The sequence below is a fragment of the Rattus norvegicus genome, chromosome 2 (genome assembly GCF_036323735.1).
Source record: "Rattus norvegicus strain BN/NHsdMcwi chromosome 2, GRCr8, whole genome shotgun sequence".
Lineage (NCBI taxonomy): Eukaryota > Metazoa > Chordata > Mammalia > Rodentia > Muridae > Rattus > Rattus norvegicus.
In genome coordinates this window covers 24,643,063-24,661,727 of record NC_086020.1, presented here as the reverse complement: position 1 = coordinate 24,661,727, position 18,665 = coordinate 24,643,063, and the positions used below count along the sequence as shown (strand labels likewise).

The window sequence follows — 18,665 nt, the reverse complement described above, 5'->3', positions numbered from 1 at the left end:
ACAAAGAACACGCAAATATTCATTCATTCATTCATTCATTCATTCATTCATCCCCCCCATACACACACCACACACACATTCATTTTATTAGATATGGATGTTCTGTGGATTCCTTTGCTTCTTGGTTTCAACCTATAGTCTCCACTGGAAATGATGCTGACTCTGCATGTTGGCTATAAAAAAAAAAAAGGTTTTTTTTTCTGCTCTCTAATTTGCTTTATTTATATGATTGATGAGGACAAGGAAGAAAGATAAAATTACATGTTTAATCAATTGTAAACATAAGTACACATCAAAGAACTGTTTTAAAATGCATTTCTTTATGTTTTATTACTAGTACGTGCTTGATTTGTGCATTTGTGTGTCTGTTTTACACCTACATCCCTAAGGCTGCAAGCGGAACATCTAAGGAGCCCATCATGACCAGCATCTGAGCGGATTCTGTGTGAGTGAGCCACTCGGTGCTGACTTTTTGTGCTTTTTATGTCTTTTAACACACTGTCCTCGAGTTTGGTCAGAGTTGTTAATGGAGTGGTATCCATTACATACATGCTCTATTTTTGATCCACAGTTTACTTCACCCCTTTGCTGCCAACAGTGTACTATAGAATGCATACATGTTAATCCAAGAGATGGTCCTATCTGTGAACATGTGTTACTAGACCTGTACTCCTGAGGACATACATGCTATCCTCCTCACTCTGGAATACTTTGTTTCTTAATCTAAAACTTTGCAAACAACACAGTAAGTGAACTGAATTGACTTGTATATACCTCATTAAATTACATTACTGCTGAAAGAATTAAACAAAAGGAGATAAATGTGTTTTATTAGATAAAATAAACATTGAAAATGACTGACTTGTCCACATTCCTGAGGCAAACCAAAGATCAAGGTTCTAAAATAAATAACTGTTGTAATTTCATGTGTGGCCGAAAGTGTGTACTACCTCCTGATTTTTCCTGCTTACTCACTGGTGTCTAGGCTATCTCGTGTAATTTTATCTACCTTCCCTGCCCTCACCAATCATATAAATAAAGCAAATTAGAGAGCAGGAAAAAACACCTTTTTTTATAGCCTACATGCAGGGGCACATCATTTCCAGTGGAGACTATAGGTTGAAACCAAGAAGCAAAGGAATCCACGGAACATCCAGCCCTGGACTCCATGTTGGAGTCACTCTGCACTAAAGTAGGCCACTGTTAGGCATGGGTCAATCTCTGGTACAGGCTGAGTCAGGCAGCATGGTAGCAAGCAGGACCCGCGTGCCTTTTGTCATCTGACAGATCCATGGGTCCTATGCCGATAAAGCTCACTTGGGCTCTGCAACATGTTGTTCTATAATCCAGCTCAGTGGTCCCAGCTCAGAGCAGCCCCTGAAATCCTTAACTAGCCCTTTTCAACCCCCTACCCACATCCTCACTCCCCCAAATTCTGAGTTTTGAGGGGCTCTAGGAAAGTTGAAAGAATTCCTTGAGTGTTTCTGGAGTGAAATCAAAGGTAAATGTTATTTCATTACATAGTAACTCCTGGAGAATAGCAGTATCTTGTTCTGTGTCCTCCAGTGTCTAGCATACTGCCCTGCCACATATAAATCATTATAAGCTGTTTGCCAAATAAACAAATGAAGTATGTAACTTCACTTTTGTCCTGTACACATCTATGGAGATAACCTAGAACCCTACAATAGCACTTTAAAAATGCCACAGGCTTTGGGCTCAGGCTGACAGACCACCAATGTGACCTTCACTTCATCAAAGTCACAACACATGTAGACTATTGTCATGTCTGTCTATGACAAAATCAAGAACAGATCTGACTTTGCAGTGCCCTCACATTTTGCTGGAAGGTAGGGCACATTAAAGAGGTAATGTGCTTTTCGTTTGATTCATGACAATGGATGGTCTCTACAGGAAAATCGGTATTATGGTGATTGCATAAAATTGCATTTGAAGATTCTTTTGACTTTTAGAAGATCTACATACTGAACACCCTCTAAACATCAATAACATGTATACATGTAACTGAACATGTGTTCTGATAGGAGAGCTCAAGACTACCTGTGCACAGTGACATGGTCAGGGGATACTTACACTTTCACTCTGAAAGGGATTTAGGAAATTGCCCCCCATTTCGCCATCATCCCTTGGAGTGCCCGGCTGGTTACTCAAGCTCATATTATTGGGAGAATTCTGTAAATAAGATTCAAAAGAGAAGTCACTGTAGAAGATCTTCATCTCCCTCGTGCACTGTAGAGTTTCAAACTCTGAACGGGCAGCAGCAGCAGCACCACTCTGAGGACAAAACGTGCTGCTGACCCGGCCTCTTCCTCACACTCTAGGTCACACTGTGGACCAGAACAAGTGGTAAAATTTTGCACATCAAAGTTTGAAAACAAGAAAAACCCTGAAATAATGGTGACTATTACTCCGAGAATCAATGTTTATTCAATTCCTCATCCTCAGTTTATAGGTTTTCAAGAACTTACGTAAAAACAAAGTCTCCTAGCAGGAGGCTGATGAGGAGAGCCTACTCGTGGATAAGGCACGGTGGATGATCACTCCCTTAGTAATTTTACTAATCCAACTTTGAAAGGTCATTGCTGTGATAGATATTTCCCTTTAATTCTCTGTGCATATTAGAGATTATTTTATGTGAGTCATAAGGAAGAAAGGAAGGTCATTCAGAAAGACAGACACCATAGGCCTGGAAAACTGTGTGCTTTCAGAAAGACAGCAGACTGCTGTCGATGCCCCTCACTACTAGTTTAGCAGGACAGTTCCCGTGCAGGGTCTCCAAGACAGAGCAGCTGCGATCAGCGGTCCTCACAGTTAGCGGGGCCTTTGGAAAGACCTGTTTAAGTTTGCTTGCCTTATCATTACAGTACGCTTTAAACTATGTATGATATGCCAATAGGAAATGCAGAATGACATTTACATCATGTTTATAGAGCCCTGTAATGGAGACTCAAGGAGTATTTCAAGTTATAATTAATCGAGTTTAAAAAATTCGGATGAAACACTTATTTTTAAATGAAAGAAAGATTTTTTTTAAAGATTATTTTGCTCTGAACCATATGGCTTATATTTCTGTTTGGAATTAAAAAAATACTTAGAACATTTTTTGATTTACTACAGCAAGTTCTATCACAAACATTAGAGTTTTATGAATGAGTTCCTAAAATAACATTTGCTTTAACAATATGGCCAATCCGTAAGCAGAGGCAGGCAGACTGCTGGCATGAATGCAGCTCGTAACTTGTCTGACTGAGCCCCATGCAGGGAGGATCTCAGAGTGAGCTCTGGAGACCAGAGGAGCTCTATATGCTTCAGAACTAGACTTCCGCAGAGAATGAGAACGCCATCATTTCTTATAAGTTTTCCCTCTGAAAACGTTAGCTACCCACGAATAAAGAAAGGCAACTGTACTTTGAAGTAAACCCGACAACTTTATTTCCTTTAAAAATTTTTTAGATTCATTATTTTAGATTCATTAATTACTAGAACTGGTAATTAAATAGTAAACTGTGCTTTCCAGGAATGATATTGCTGACTGTGGTGGTCTGAGTGAGCATGTCCCATAGGCTCACAGATTTGAATACTAGGTTCCCAGGTGGTGGAAGGTTTGCTTACAGAGAATAAGGAGGTGTAGGCTTGTTGGAGGAGGCACACCACTGGGGTCCCAAATTAAACACCTCCTTCCATATGCTACCTTTTTGGTGGTGACTGTCACAGCCACTGAGGAGTAACTGAGATACTTACTCTGTGTGCAGACTTCCTCCTAGCACTCGGGTGACTTCGATCTCTGCTGTGTTTTTTCACACTTTTTTAATTCTAAAAGTTTAGTGAACTTTAAGCATGTTGGTTTTATTTTAATTAATCAGTTAATAATTAGTATTTTTGTGCTGGCACTTGAATCTACAGCCTTGCATATGCCAGGCAAATGCTCTACCCTAGATCCCAGGCACTGCTTTGTTATCTAAAGTTAAAAACATCAAGTCCAAGTTACTATTTCTACTTTCCATGCCATGTCTTCATAGCATGGAGGCTCAAACTCATGTTTTTGCTTCTGTTTTTAAGGTAGAGGATCTATAAGTAAGCTGAAAGGAATTTTAATCAAATACTACATAAGTGAAGTCAGTATCAGATCTTTAAACCCATTTGTTAAAAAGAAACTGAGCTGTTCAGAATCACACTGACTGGAGGAAAATGCAGGCAAAGGGTACCTGGCCTCTCAGACTGGAATTCCAAACCACTCAGGATCGGTGAGTGGACACATCATCTGGGGAGGGGAGCATGACAGAACTTAGGAAAAGACTGTTTTTAGCTGTTTTAATCATGTTGGTGACAGTTTTTATTTCAGAGTATTGGCACATTACTGTGTTATTTCTAATCTAAGATTCGACTTTAAAATATAATTCAGATTTTACTGATCCCTTAGCAAAGGGATTCTATTCATTTCCGCTTACCCTTTCTCTAGGTTTGGAAGAAATTCACATTGTATATGTAAAACGGGGTTAGATACAACCTCAAGGACTCCTCTCATTCTGCCTTTACTTGAGGTCTGGGGGCAGAAATCAGGTTTCTAGACTTGCACTCCAAGTGTCTTTACCTGGTGAGTCATTTTACTGGCCAGTCTTCAATTTTTTTTTTTTTTTTTGGTTCTTTTTTTCGGAGCTGGGGACCGAACCCAGGGCCTTGCGCTTCCTAGGTAAGCGCTCTACCACTGCAGTCTTCAATTTTTATCTAACAATTTTTTTTTAAAAAATACTCCCTTAATTAGCAATTTATTGTTTCTTCTATCCTCAAAACTTGACCCAAACTTTTGAAACTTTTTCCAGTTTGGCCTGTTCAGTTTCATGGAGTACACACGTGTGTGTGTGTGTGTGTGTGTGTGTGTGTGTGTGTCTGTGTGCGCGCGTGTGTGTGTGTGGTCTTATGTGTGTTTATCTTTGGCATCGGAGCTCAGCATGAGGCCTTGGTACACCGTCTAAAGTGAATGGAGTCCTGTGTGGGTAGAAACCACGTGAAGATGGAGAATGATGGAGAACGATGCTTGCTTTTGAACTCTTGCTTTGAAAACAGACCTTATAGACAGCACTTCTCACAGAGGTCAGTTAGTGTTTGCTAAAAACCTGTTCATTCAAGTGTCTGTAGAAATTGTACAGCTTGGTAACCAAACTCCTCAGGTCCAATGTCAAAGCTGCAGTTTAGAATATTTTAGGCCTGAAGTCTTAGACTGAACTGTTTTACAGCTCAGGTAATCTTATTTTATTATATTTTTTGTGGTGCCAGGAACTTTAAATCATTATACAAATATTAGTGACATAAAAGCATAGTTGTCCTACTTACTGATCTACAGCAAACTTCAGTCATTTTAGTGTTAGCTAATTTTAATTCTCATCAAACATGCTAAATATACTTGACTCTCAGAGAACTACTTTAATTTCATTATGATCTATTTAGAAGTTACTCTTTAAAAATATGTAAATCATCTTACAAAAAGATTAATTTTATGCATTCAAATAGTTGAAGGAGGAAAAATGCAGACACATTTACTTTTCCACATGAGTTAATATAATTTCCTTCTAATTCCTTTCCTACTGTTCTGAGGACTAGAAGAATGCCTTCTTATCAAGTACTGTCTAACGATGGCCGGCAGGATCAAGTGGACATACAAATGCAGTGTCCTTACTCCACAAACAGCCAGCCTACCCAAAGGATCTATTGTCACATCTCTGGAGATACTTGGCAAACTTTTACAGCTTTTCAAAAGATCATCCAAACTGTCAGGGTAGCTCACTAGGTAGCATCAGAACATGATTAAATGGGTTATCACATTTTCTTTCTCAAACATTTTATATATTCGTATTTTAATTGCTAAGTGATCAAATCTGAAGTTCTATGTTCAACATTTATATTGAAGAACAATATTAGAAACCCTCATTTAGTAACGTTAGAGTTCCAAAACAGAGAACACATACTCACCTTGGAAATACTGTCCATGTCTCCTGAGCCTGAGCAAAGTATGAGAAGATGACCATCGTTAGATAGACAGCGTGTACAGTGGAAACCGCTGAAGGGGCGGGAGCTACCACTGACAGCCCGGAGCCAGCCGCTGCTCCTATCCCTGGGTCCCAACAGCAGAGCAGGGGCAGGACTACAGACCCCTCGGAGATCCTTAGAGGGACCACCCACATGCCTGGCCTAGTTCAAACACTGTAGTGTTCATATAATATATACACATCTGTATCGTATAATAAAAATGATATTGTAAAGTTGATAAAATTTAAGACAGACATTTCTAGGAGTATCTGACAATACTGTAAACCACATTCTAAACCAAATATTAGAAAGCATTTCATTAATATTAGAGATAGCTCTCCATATACACAACAGAAACTAAACATACCTTAAAAGATGTGCCACATTTTAATTTTGATTCTTGAGAGACATAGGTAATAAAATTATACACCTAATAATTAATAATCCTAACTTTGTCACAATATCAGTTTTATTTTAAACTATTTTATTCTTAACAATTAATCTTATTGTAAAATGCTGTAACATTTTAATAGCAGCATAATTGACATGAAGGGCTAGCATGGCTTCCTTGTGAGTAAAAAGGTCATTGTTCCATACCCTATGCACAGTGCTCTACTGTTACATGATAATAATTATAATAGTGTTCACTGTAGAAAGTAACAAACTAGTTGTCAACCATTGTGGAAACTTTTGGATGTTTGAATCTAGTAATGATGTAGCCAAAGTTTCTAACTATGACCAAACACTCTCTTTTTCCACTAATTCTCCAAGTTGACAGATTGAGGGTAGCATGTTTGGTAATGCACTGAAAAATCAAATTCTATGATGGTGCTGTCCAACTGAGCATTGTGGGAAGATGGCTGTTTCTCTGTGACATCCATTATGGTAGCCAGTAAACTTAGGTGTGCCTGCTGTACACAGGTATGTGGCAGTGTGCCTGAGGATTTGAATGCTAAATTCTAACTTTAAATCAAATAATTATATGGCCTATTGGTACATATAATTGCCACCATAATCAGACCATTCATGTCAACAACAACAAAAAAATGAACCCAAACTTTGAAGTCTAGGAAGATTAAATATGGGCCATTAAAAGCACAAAAGCTTAACAATGTATTGTAAATAATTTCTGAAACGAGTTAATACAGACTTTCAGAGACATGGGGGCAGGTTGCTGACCTTGAGTATGGGGAAGGACAGCCCAGATGAGCAGAATTACATGAGCCTACTTGTGTAACAGGAATGAAAGCCCTCTGACAGCTCTGGCCCACTGTCAGCCTTCAGACTAGCTTATGACCACAAGCACATCGCTCTTATACCTGCTGCCCAGGAACACCGTGTGCTAAGAGGCCTAGTCGGTTTGTTTTACTTCTCTAGGTCTCGTCATTGCAGATATTTTGTTCACCTTACAGATACTTGGCTCCATACACTAACAATGCATCATACATGAAGCACACTGCTATCTGCTGGTACACGTGATCTTGGCTCTATCCTGAAGGCAGGTACAGATCATAACGGAATTATTAGTATTATCAAAGCTGGTTACTATTTTAAAATGAGGCAAACATTAAAATACACAACAAAACTAAGGAATTATCATAATAGCTAGTTTCCCTGATATTATCTTTACAGTTTGGAGATAAATCCCCTGTGGGAGGACAGAGAAGCCCTCTGCTCTAGGCAGCACTGTACATGCTGAGCAAAAGAACAGAACTCCTCTGGCCACAAGACACTTACGCCTTCACAGGTTGGTATTGATACTCATGGGGCACACTGCACAGAACAACTCTCTCTCACACTCCTGATTTTCAAGTGTTCCCCAGTTCTCATAACCCATACACTATGGGTTATACGTCCATTCTGATGATACAGAAGAGCTTTGCAGTCCACAATACCCATGGAATAAAATTAACACTTTATTCTGAGTTCATTCTATCTATCTAATGAAAAGGCCGAGCCTTACCTAAAGAGCCGTTCATGTGGTGGGACTCCATTCCTCCTAATCCACCCATGGGACCATCTGATCCAGGGCCCATTGGAAACTGCTTTTAAAATGAAGAAGGTAATTGTGACTACATGGAAAATGACTTTAACATTATTTATTAACATTGCAGAGATTGCCCTGGTTATCCCAAGGTTTGGAGACTCCACGATACACGTGTAGGCTGTGGTTTCTTTAACCGCCTTCCCCACCTCTCTCATCTCTGTTGTGGATGCTAAGGTTAATTTTTCTGTCCACTTTTTTTCTCTCAGGGGAAGAAATATGGAAAGCGTATACTGACGCGAAGATCAGCATTCCACCTCGAGAGACTTCCTCCTATTCTCCTGGTGCAGCTCTTGAGAAGCCTCAGGTGGTACCGGCTTATTACAAAGAACATTTTGGTTGAACCATGACGCCTGTATCAGGGCTTCCTTAGAAGGGAATACACCATTGTCTGAACGGGCACGGGGGCAATTCCATCCTGCAGGTTAAACATGTTTGCATACTTGGAGCTGACATTATGTGCACCATGCCAGCTTAGAGCAGACACTCCGCAGCAGCTCTGGTCACACGTTTAAGGCATCGAGACTATTTCTTTTCAAGTAAAATCTTAGCAGTAAGCAGTTGTGAGCAGACATGCTGGGGTAGTAGGGTTGTGATGGGATGTTCCAGGTCAGCTCCCTTTCCTTTCCTGACTCCTCTGGAATGATTCCATGCCCCATCCTAAGGCAAGTGGTCTGTTATCACCTCAGGTGTGAAGGTAAGCCTACTGAAGTCAGCATTTCCTTTTAAATGTTCCCAAATTAAAACCATATTCCATTACATATGGGGTGCAGTACTGACTACAGGGTGGTAACTAGAGTAGGGATGGTTAGGAAGCATACTAGCCCTCAGCACCAGAGCACATTAACCAAGAAAGGTGGGGAGGGAGTAGGGGAAAGGAAAAGGAGGAGCTGGGAAAGAGGGAGGCAGAAAGACAGGCAGGCAGGCTGGGTGGCTTAGGGGGAAACTGTTCAGACAAGGCTGCCACCAGTTCTGTGCAAACACAGAGTCTTCTGCTCCTGTGAGGAAGCAGAGTTTCTACCACACCTGAGAACCTCAGCTCAATCCCAGGATTCCCACAGTAGATGGAGAGGAGAGGCGGTTACAAGTGGTTTCGGACAGCACGCGCGCGCGCGCGCGCGCGCGTGCGCACACACACACACACACACACACACACACACACACACACACACGATATATCCCCACCACCAATGAGTGAGAAGATGACTGTGTTCCTTAGTTCTTTTAGGGCGAGGCTGAGAAGTTAGACTGTGAGCCCAACAGCCTCGAATGTGCTATGTTCTACTCTTTTCTCTGCCTCTGTAACTGTAAAAGGAATTTAATATTTTAAAAGACTCTAAGACTAGACACATGTAAGTTTTAATTACCTTAACACAAAAATGTATTTGCTGACTTTTTTCAATTTTAGCTACCCTGTATAACCCATGACATTTGTATTTATTTGGATCATTATATATGGTAGTACAAAAACATTTAAAACTTATATTTACATTAGGTCTGTTAGGCCCAGGAGGTACTGCATTCATTAAAGTATACATGTTGTCTCCCGAATTGGTTGAATCTGAAACAAAACATGACCTAATTAATATCTCTACTGAAGCCATCACAAAACAATAATCACAGGCAATCCTGGCATATACAGAAACTGACAGCTAGATACGCACCTGACAGTCACTACTAATGTTTGGAAACAAATACTTGGCAGTCATTTCTGACCCAGACTTTAGTGTTCTAAAGTCATAAATTACAAACATGATGAGATGTATAATTATTTCAGTAATTTAGGTCAACTGAATATTACTTTAAAAACAAGCAGTGCAATATTTTCTTTCATAAAACATGGATTAATTTTCACTCCATAAATGACAACATATATACACATCAGACAATTTTAAAACTTCATATTTAGTAGCTTCTGATTTCCAGAATTTTCTTAGCTTTCCTATAAAAAAGAACATTGAATTTTAAGATAAAATTGGTATAATATACTGACTTAATTTCAAAAGTGAGATTACAACAAGACAAGAAAAAGAAACTATCTTGCTTAAAGTCGAAGCCAGATTCCTCTACTATGTTTTCTCTCCCTTTAGAGATCCTCTCATTTTACAGCTTTGGCTGGCCTGGAACTCACTTGGTAGACCAGGCTAGCCCTGAGTTCACAGTAATCCTCCTATCTCAGTCTCCTGAGTACTAAGTTACAGACATGAATGATGACAGTTGAATTTCAAAAACTTTTTGATAACTTATTTTAGTCCTTTTATTAACTGCATATATTCTGTATAAATATATGCAAGCTTTTACACTATTCTAAAACTTAGACTTCATGCCGACTAGCAAATTCTAATTAAATGCCCACATATATTTTTGAAGTAAACCTGGAGTCAAAGTAAATTACTTTACATTGAAGAAGCATCGGTCATGAAGCACGGTTTTCCATTTTCTTAGTTATAGTTTACTTAGCTGTGGAACAGTAGCTCTGATACTTGGAAGTACCTGGAAGCTGCATTCTGTACTGATCCGAGAGGGCAAACATATGCTTTCTCATAGGAGTGGCCTAGGTAGAGGTATCTACTGTTTCTGCCCCTCTGTGAAACCACTCATTAGACCTCAGTGGCCTGTGACTTCAGTGTGTGCCACTTAGAGTGAGTGAGACATTATTCACTGATCACTTATTAACAGTGATCTATGAGTCTTGGGGCTAGATTTCATGTTTGAGACAGGGTCGCATGATGTTACCTGGCTGTCCTGGAACTCACCTTGTGGACCCAGATGGTCTCAAATTCATAAAGACCCACCTGTCTCTGCCTCCCAAGTGCCGGGATTAAAGGTGTGTGCTGGCACGCTCTGCTGGATTTGACTTGTAGAGTAGAACACTGCACAGTATTCTATGCAGTCCCTCGCACTGACCTTGGTTCTGAATACAAAGTGAGGTCCCAACCTACCTTGTGGCTCTAACTTGTTCATGTTGTTATTTATGAAACATTTCTGCTGTGTCAGTCAGGTCACTTATTCCTTCTTGCCTGCCACCAGCCTTGCCCGCCTTCATTTTTACTGCTGAACCTCTTCTCGTCTGCTGTCACCTACTAAACGTCTAGTCACTAGACACCAAGACTCATTCCAAATGCTATTTCTTTTCTCTCTTTAAAAATATATTTATATTTTTATTGGGCATTTTTAATTTACATTTCAAATGTTATCCCCTTTCCTGGTCTCCCGTCCATAAGCCCCCATCTCATCCCTCCTCCCCCTTCTATGAGTGTGTTTCCCCTCCCCAACCACACCCCACTTCCTGCCCTGACATTCCCCTGCACTGGGGGTCCTTCCTTGGCAGGACCATGACTTCTCTTCCCATTGGTACCCAACAAGGCCATCCTCTGCTACATATGCAGCTGGAGCCATGGGTCTGTTCATGTGTACTCTTGGGTGGTGGTTTAGTCCCTGGGAGCTCTGGTTGGTTGGTATTGTTGTTCTTATGGGGTTACAAACCCCTTCAGCTGCTTCAATCCTTTCTCTAACTTCTCCAATGGGGACCCAGTTCTCAGTTCAGTGGTTGGCTGCAAGAATTCACCTCTGTATTTGTCAGGCTCTGGCAGAGCCTCTCATGTTCCTGTCAGCATGTACCTCTTGGCATCAGCAATATTGTCTAATTTTGGTGACTGTGTGTGTGTGTATGTGTGTGTGTGTGTGTGTGTGTGTGTGTGTGTGTGTGTGTGTGTGTGTATGTATGTATGTATGTATAGGCTGGATCCCCAGGTGGGGCAGTCTCTGAATGGCCATTCCTTCAGTCTCTGTTCCAAATTTTGTCTCCGTATCTCCTCCTATGAATATTTTTATTTCTTCTTTTAAGAAGGACCGAAGCAACTGCACTTTGGTCGTCCTTCTTCTTGAGCTTCATGTGATCTGTGGATTATATCTTGGGTAATTTGAGCTTTTGGGCTAATGTCCACTTACATATATATTTAAATGAGTGGTCTGTCTGCAAGAACACCTGCATGCCAGAAGAGGGCATCAGATTCCTCTATAGGTGGTCTTGCGTTACCATGTGCTTATGAAAACTGAACTCAGGACCTCTGGAAGAGCAGTCATTGTTCTTAACCACAGAGCCATCTCACTGGCCCCTCAGATGCTATTCTAATACTCGTTTCCCCTGAGGTTTCTGATTATACATGCTCTCCAACCAATGCAATGTGGCTTGCTTCATCAGCTAATGCTCTGTTAAGTCTTCCGTTCTGCCCACAACTGGCTATCAAGAGGTCATCAGAAGGAAAGGGACTATGTCTTACTTCCCTTGTGTGTCTCAAACAACAAATTAGCATTTAATCTGTCTAAAAAGTTCTATTATATTTTAGAAAAATTTTTGATTTCTTTTTAAATATATGAAAACTTAAAATGGATTTTATCTTTACTTTTGGTGAAAGAAAAAAATGAATTACAAATTTAAATATGCAAGAGATGAATTTATCACTAAGACTAATTAAAATATAATTTCATCCAAAAGATAGAAAATCATCAAGAGGAGTAAGGACAGTGTTCTAGGTAATGCCTGATTCTTACAATAAAGTGTACCTTGGGGCTGAGGACCAGCTCACTGTCAAAGGCTGAGTCTACGAAAGTACGCCCACGAGGCTGGCCAGGTGGAAAGGTCGTCAGGTTACTTATCGCCTGCTGGGAGCTGGGCCCTCGTCTATAGTGACATGAACACCAATCCCACGCCACCTTCTAAATTACACCTTAACTTCGCAAAGTGAGAATGACTGCAGGGGAGAAGATTAGTTCATATGACTTCCTCTTTGATGGAATCTGCTCCATTTTCAATGTAGACAGTTTAAAAATAGAGATGACATGTTTATAGATAGAGAGAAACCAGCAAAGTTAAGGTAACATTTTGTATTACCAAAGTTGGTTTTAAATAAAAATTATAAGATAGGAAATTATTTACTGGCATTATTACTAATAAAGGTTTTTATACTTCTGTATATCTTAGAGTTAATTCTAAGTAATTAAGAACATTTGACTTTACAGTGAGCCATGCTAAAATTATTTTCAATTATAAATATTTCTCATCTATTTTATTACCAAGAAAGTGAAAGCCTTAACTTTATTTGGAATTTAATCATTTCACTAATGTTAGGATAGGAATGAAAATTAGTTTGTTTAGCGACTGAGAAGAGTAAATGAACATCCTCATATAAATATCCTGGATTATACCTTGAGTCATTTATAGTATTAGGGTTATAGAGTCAACTCTTAAGAGCCATCTAATAGCCTTTGATACATGTTCTATATAATTTGATAGATCTTTGACAATTTAAATTCCATTCATTAGTCTTTAAACTAATATTTTGTTTGAAATTCTCAAGAGGGGAAAAAAGAAATGCTAATGCTACTTGAAAGAATTGTGTTAAATTATTATGGCTTTGTTAACTAATAAACTCCTAGACATGTAGAGTAAACAGTACTGTAAACATATCCATGCTTAGTCAGATAACAGATATGTGAGCGGGGTCAGTTGATAACCTAACAGGTTAATGCCTTTTAAAGTTTTACTCCTGTAGACTTTTTTTCTGAGCGTGGTGGGGATATGAATTCTTTTCAGTTTTCAGGGACTTTTAGTAAGTTAATAACTGGGCAATTCATGTAAATCAAAACAGTGCTCATACTAACTCCATTATTCATACAAGATGAAATCTCTAAATGCTTGACAGCACCAATGCTGTTTAAGAACTAGACTTCTTTCTACTTGCTCCCCCTACTCTTTTTGATCATGCTGAGAAAATGAAAATTCGTAAGTTTATTAAAAAAACAATTCCTGTACTCTGTGGTTTTATCCTAGGAGTCAAAAGTCCATGTAGCTAGTCTGAATTACATACCTGCTGGACTAGGCATGATGGGTGTTCCTGGTGGTCCTCCACCTCCTGGAGGACCCTAAATAACCACACAGAAGTTTAGTAAAAATAAAGCATTTCATTAAACAACATAAGGAAAAGGTTACAGTTCTCTCTATAGTCACCCAAATTCAAAAACAAAGCAACTATATTTCCTCTGTAGTTCATTTTCTTGATGCACAATCATCTCAATATTATGCAAAACATAATTTAGCTTAACTATGTTGAGACTGTCTTGACAAGTTTACAAAAACAATGAACCTGTGACACTGGCTTATTACTCATGACTTAATCCCATCACCTATAATGAGGTTAAGCAGAAATTACTTAACAGGGCTTTACAAAGCAACAAAATACGAATACTTCCTGTGTATTTTGCTATAATTTCCTTACACTCTGTGTCACTGGCACTTACTAAAACTGTAAAGACGTTCACAGAAGACTCCTAGGAGACCCCACTAGGTGTGACCGACTCACTAATGCTGTTTCTGTTCTCTGTCAGCCTGAGGAGCAACAGGACACAGCAGCTCCACTTCCGTGGGAAATGGGATGCACTCCTCGCCCTGACCAATGCTCCGGAGGCTGCAACCCCACAGCCAGCTGCACCAGGCAGGAGGCAGAGGTGCAGTTAATTCTGACAACTAAATGCATCATCTAGGCAGCGAGTCTTAGAGTTTTTTTTAGGAGCTCCATGCATAAAATTAGCTCTCCAGAGACTTAAATATTTACTTTTCTTTTGAGCGTATACATACAACCTAGCAGTTACTTCAAATAATGTATGCATTTCCCATTAAGTAAACAATAAAGTTTCTTTTAAAATAAATGTATATTCTTTAATAAGACTTTATCAGGCTTATTAAGTGACTTTAAGAAAGTTTTATCCTATTTTTTCCTTTTCTCTTCCTTCCCTTTTCTGTTGTTTCATACAGAACTCTGGCTTGACTAGCTTAGAAGAACGCTGAGTACTGAGAGCGCAGGCCGGAGCGGCCCTGCTTCTCTCTAGGGTAATGGATAGTCTTTCTGTAGCTGAACTGCTCACTGACTTGCATTCCCAAGTTCAGCACACTCACTGCACATAACCTCTGCAAATCACCCTCGGAACGGCTTCCTAGTTTACCATTTTATCTTCTGTTAATATTTTCTCTTAAGTTTTGTAAAATAAATTATCCCTTATGGTGTTCTTTGGTAACGAGGGACATAAGAGAGGCAATGGCCAAGGGTCGTTGTGACGTTAAAAGAGGTGGTCCAAAACCTGGTAATTTGGCTTCAGGTTTACACGAATTAATGAGAAAAGATAACATGTAATAGATGCTAGCAAGGAAATAGCTTTTTTAAATTTCTAGGAATAGAAAAAAAAACCTAAAAGGTCCTTCTAAATTATTTGTTTACTCTGCAGTCTAACCTGGTTTGTGGTTGGGATAAAGTGTTTTCATAGCCCGTATGTGTGGTGAGTGGGCCCGGGCAGGGGCGTGCACACTATTCTTGTGAAGAACTGCGAATTCAAGCATATCTTTGTATAGCTGGGAATAGCTCTCTTCATGATTGGATGGAGAGTACTGGAGTAGCTTCTAGAAACATATGCCAAAGTAAAACAGAGTACCGAAGGCAATTCCAGCCAGACTGGTAACTGTTTCCCTAATGAACATCAGCATATGTGCTGAGGCTGGCAGATGAAACGGCTCAAGATGCTCCCTCCCTGGTCGATACACAGGGCTCTGCTTAACATCTGGGCAACCATTTCACTACTCAGATAAACTGTTACACCAATTCTTGAGGAGACAATGATGTGTCTTCCTCAAATGAGGGAGTCAAGGCCAGAGTAAGCTCTTCTGAGTGGTGAAATGGATCCTGTACTCTGAATGGCTGGCCCTTCACCTGCTGTAACGGCATGCTAGTGTGAAATCATAAGTAAGGAAGTATAAAAACCACAATTTCCCCTTCAAAATACTTGATGATTTTGGAACTATTTGGCATTAGGCTGTCTGCTTAACATCTGGGCAACCATTTCACTACTCAGATAAACTGTTACACCAATTCTTATGAGCAAACAAACCCAAATGTACTTACTACGTAGTTCCCAGGAGACGCCGAGGAGTAGGGTATCTGGAACATGAGCAGGACACAGACACATATTTTGATTCATGTGACCACATGAGATTGAATTAAATGAATTGTCTTCTCTTTTATCAAGTTTAAACTGCATCACAAAGTATAGTAAAACACAAAGGAATTTATATCTGTGTAAGTGCCAAAAAAATCCAAGCAACTATAATATTATATTGAACTCACAAGAAAATGTAGATTTCAGCCTAGAGGAATTCAAAATGATAGTTTAAATTATATAGGCTTAGGTCAGTTGTATCCACTTGGTGACACTAAAGAGATATTCTATAAATAGAAAGATATATATTCTAATCCAGCTAAAGCCAGGGAATCGCAGATTAGTGTCCTGTGCAGGTAACACTCACTGCTGCTTTCCCGTGGTTCATGTGGTTCTCACACTCCTCATTTAGTTAACATCAATGCAATACATTCAAAGGAATTGATGTCCAAAGACTGATAGCTCATGAGGCTCAGGTCCAAACAAGAGGCTGTTTTCCGGGTATGAGAAAGTAGGCAGCATTAAGTATTTCCTTTCCAACAAGCCCACGAGTTCCTGGCATGATACAGCCCATATGCTTTATTCTGAGAGGAGACAATGATGTGTCTTCCTCAAATGAGGGAGTCAAGGCCAGAGTAAGCTCTTCTGAGTGGTGAAATGGATCCTGTACTCTGAATGGCTGGCCCTTCACCTGCTGTAACGGCATGCTAGTGTGAAATCATAAGTAAGGAAGTATAAAAACCACAATTTCCCCTTCAAAATACTTGATGATTTTGGAACTATTTGGCATTAGGCTGTCTGAAAGGGCTTTCTCCTTTTGGTGTTCTTGCCTTTTGTAGGCACAGACCACATGTCAGCAGGGCCTCTACTTGGCTGTCTGTAGGGTTGAGCTAACAGACCCAGGGCTACTGAAGGCCCAGTAAGCAGTCAGGGGGAGGGGTCACTTCCCCCAAACACCAAGGTGTCTCACAGCACTGAACTTCGACTTAACTTGGTCAATACATGACTTTGGTTTCTTGTGCCCTTTCAGTTCATGGCCTATCCAAACGCTTTCACTGCCTTGTTTTTAGAGACACACATTTGCCCCTTTGTGGTGCTGACATCCTATCAGTTCCTAGGATGAACCTCATCTCCCAGCATCTTCAGCACTGGTCAGTGTTTTCCTACTCTGATTTGTTTAACACCTTTCTTGCAAGCTTGCAAGACAGAACTAATTATCTTTATTGTTATCCCCAAAGTATTACATTCCTGAACTTTATAAGCCATCACCATTTCTCTTCTCTTTTTGAGCATTCAGAACCTTTTTACTGAGGTCTGAACAATCCCTTTGCCTGACATCTTTCTTGCTATTCATGCTTTACAACTTATCCTGCACTCATGTCAGAGTATTTCTCATTACACTCCTGGTTCTTACTTAATTATTTCTTTGTTTATAACTAAACTACCTCTGTGTTCTTCTGTAGCCTGCAGTTTATTCACCTTTTAAATCTCTTAGACCCATTCTTCTAATGCTAGGAAACTGGTTCCTATTTCTCTGACCCCCTGGTCATTGCCTTCTGCCTTACAACAGAGACTTCCTAGAGGAAGGCAAGGGACGAGGACGGTAAGATCACACGGCAGCTCACTGCAACACGCGCCTGCTGCACACTGGCATCTTCACATTTTCCACAGGTCCTGATGTGTGAGGGATGTGCACATAAACCTAGTCAACTTTTAGGACAGAGAAAAATTCTTGAGCTGTATTTACCCTCTTATTTGGTATAAATATTCCCATTTGTCAGACTTCAAGTTACCAAATGGTTTTAACACAAGCTTGTGAAATTTCTGAATGAAAAGCAAGTTCTGAACTTCCGACTTAGTTTCACTCTTGTGAGCTGGCTTCAGAGCTCTTACAGCATCCTGAGTGTGCCTAGCCCTCCTGCCATACACCACAAGCATCATTTTCAGGCTGGCATGCCACTGTTTACAGATTATAAATGACATCTACTGTCCTAGAGAGAAAAGGCAAACAATGCCCCTTTGTCGTCTCTAAGGACAGCCTCCCCAGACTCCCCATCCCCCAAGACCTCAGTGTTCCTCCAGGTAAGATAGAACCATTGTTTCTAAATACTTTAAAAACTTTATCTCATCTAGCTGATCCATTTATTTCCATCTTTGTTTAGACAAGGTCTTCCATTTTAGCGCATATATATATACATATATATATATATATACATATATACATATATATATATATATATATATATATATATATATATATATATATATATATATACTATTTCTACATTATGTTCTTCAGTTTTCTGATTAATTCAGCATTTGGGCTCCTACTCTTGGCTCATAACTGAACCTGCACTTCTGAGAGTTGCCAGGAGGATCTAATAGCACAGCATGACGGACATACATTACACCAAAACAGAGAAATACCATGTGAGTGTAGTGGGCATGCTCCTGAGCTGGAAATCTGGGTACAGAGGAAGAAGGTACAGATGAGGAAAGATGGGGAGAACCGAAGGAAAGAGAGGGAACGAGAGGGAGCACAGCATGCTCGGGGTGGCTGTTACACTGCAGGACTCACATGCTGGGTAGT

At 39.9% G+C, this 18,665-nt stretch overlaps 1 protein-coding gene across 49 annotated transcripts in view; it reads right to left on the bottom strand.

The window, feature by feature from the left end:
• Ssbp2 (single-stranded DNA binding protein 2) overlaps window positions 1–18,665 on the bottom strand; it is a 288,275-nt gene that overhangs the window by 12,041 nt on the left and 257,569 nt on the right. For 25 of the 49 annotated variants that reach the window (XM_039103448.2, XM_063282003.1, XM_039103428.2 and 22 more), the window contains 6 exons: window positions 16,042–16,077; window positions 13,960–14,014; window positions 9,580–9,650; window positions 8,009–8,090; window positions 5,989–6,017; window positions 2,095–2,193 (listed from right to left, as the gene is read on the bottom strand). In XM_039103448.2, the coding sequence (XP_038959376.1) occupies window positions 2,095–2,193; window positions 5,989–6,017; window positions 8,009–8,090; window positions 9,580–9,650; window positions 13,960–14,014; window positions 16,042–16,077 (372 nt within the window). The remainder of the gene's footprint in view (window positions 1–2,094; window positions 2,194–5,988; window positions 6,018–8,008; window positions 8,091–9,579; window positions 9,651–13,959; window positions 14,015–16,041; window positions 16,078–18,665) is intronic. The other 24 variants (XM_063282020.1, XM_063282022.1, XM_039103427.2 and 21 more) reach the window with 3 other exon arrangements.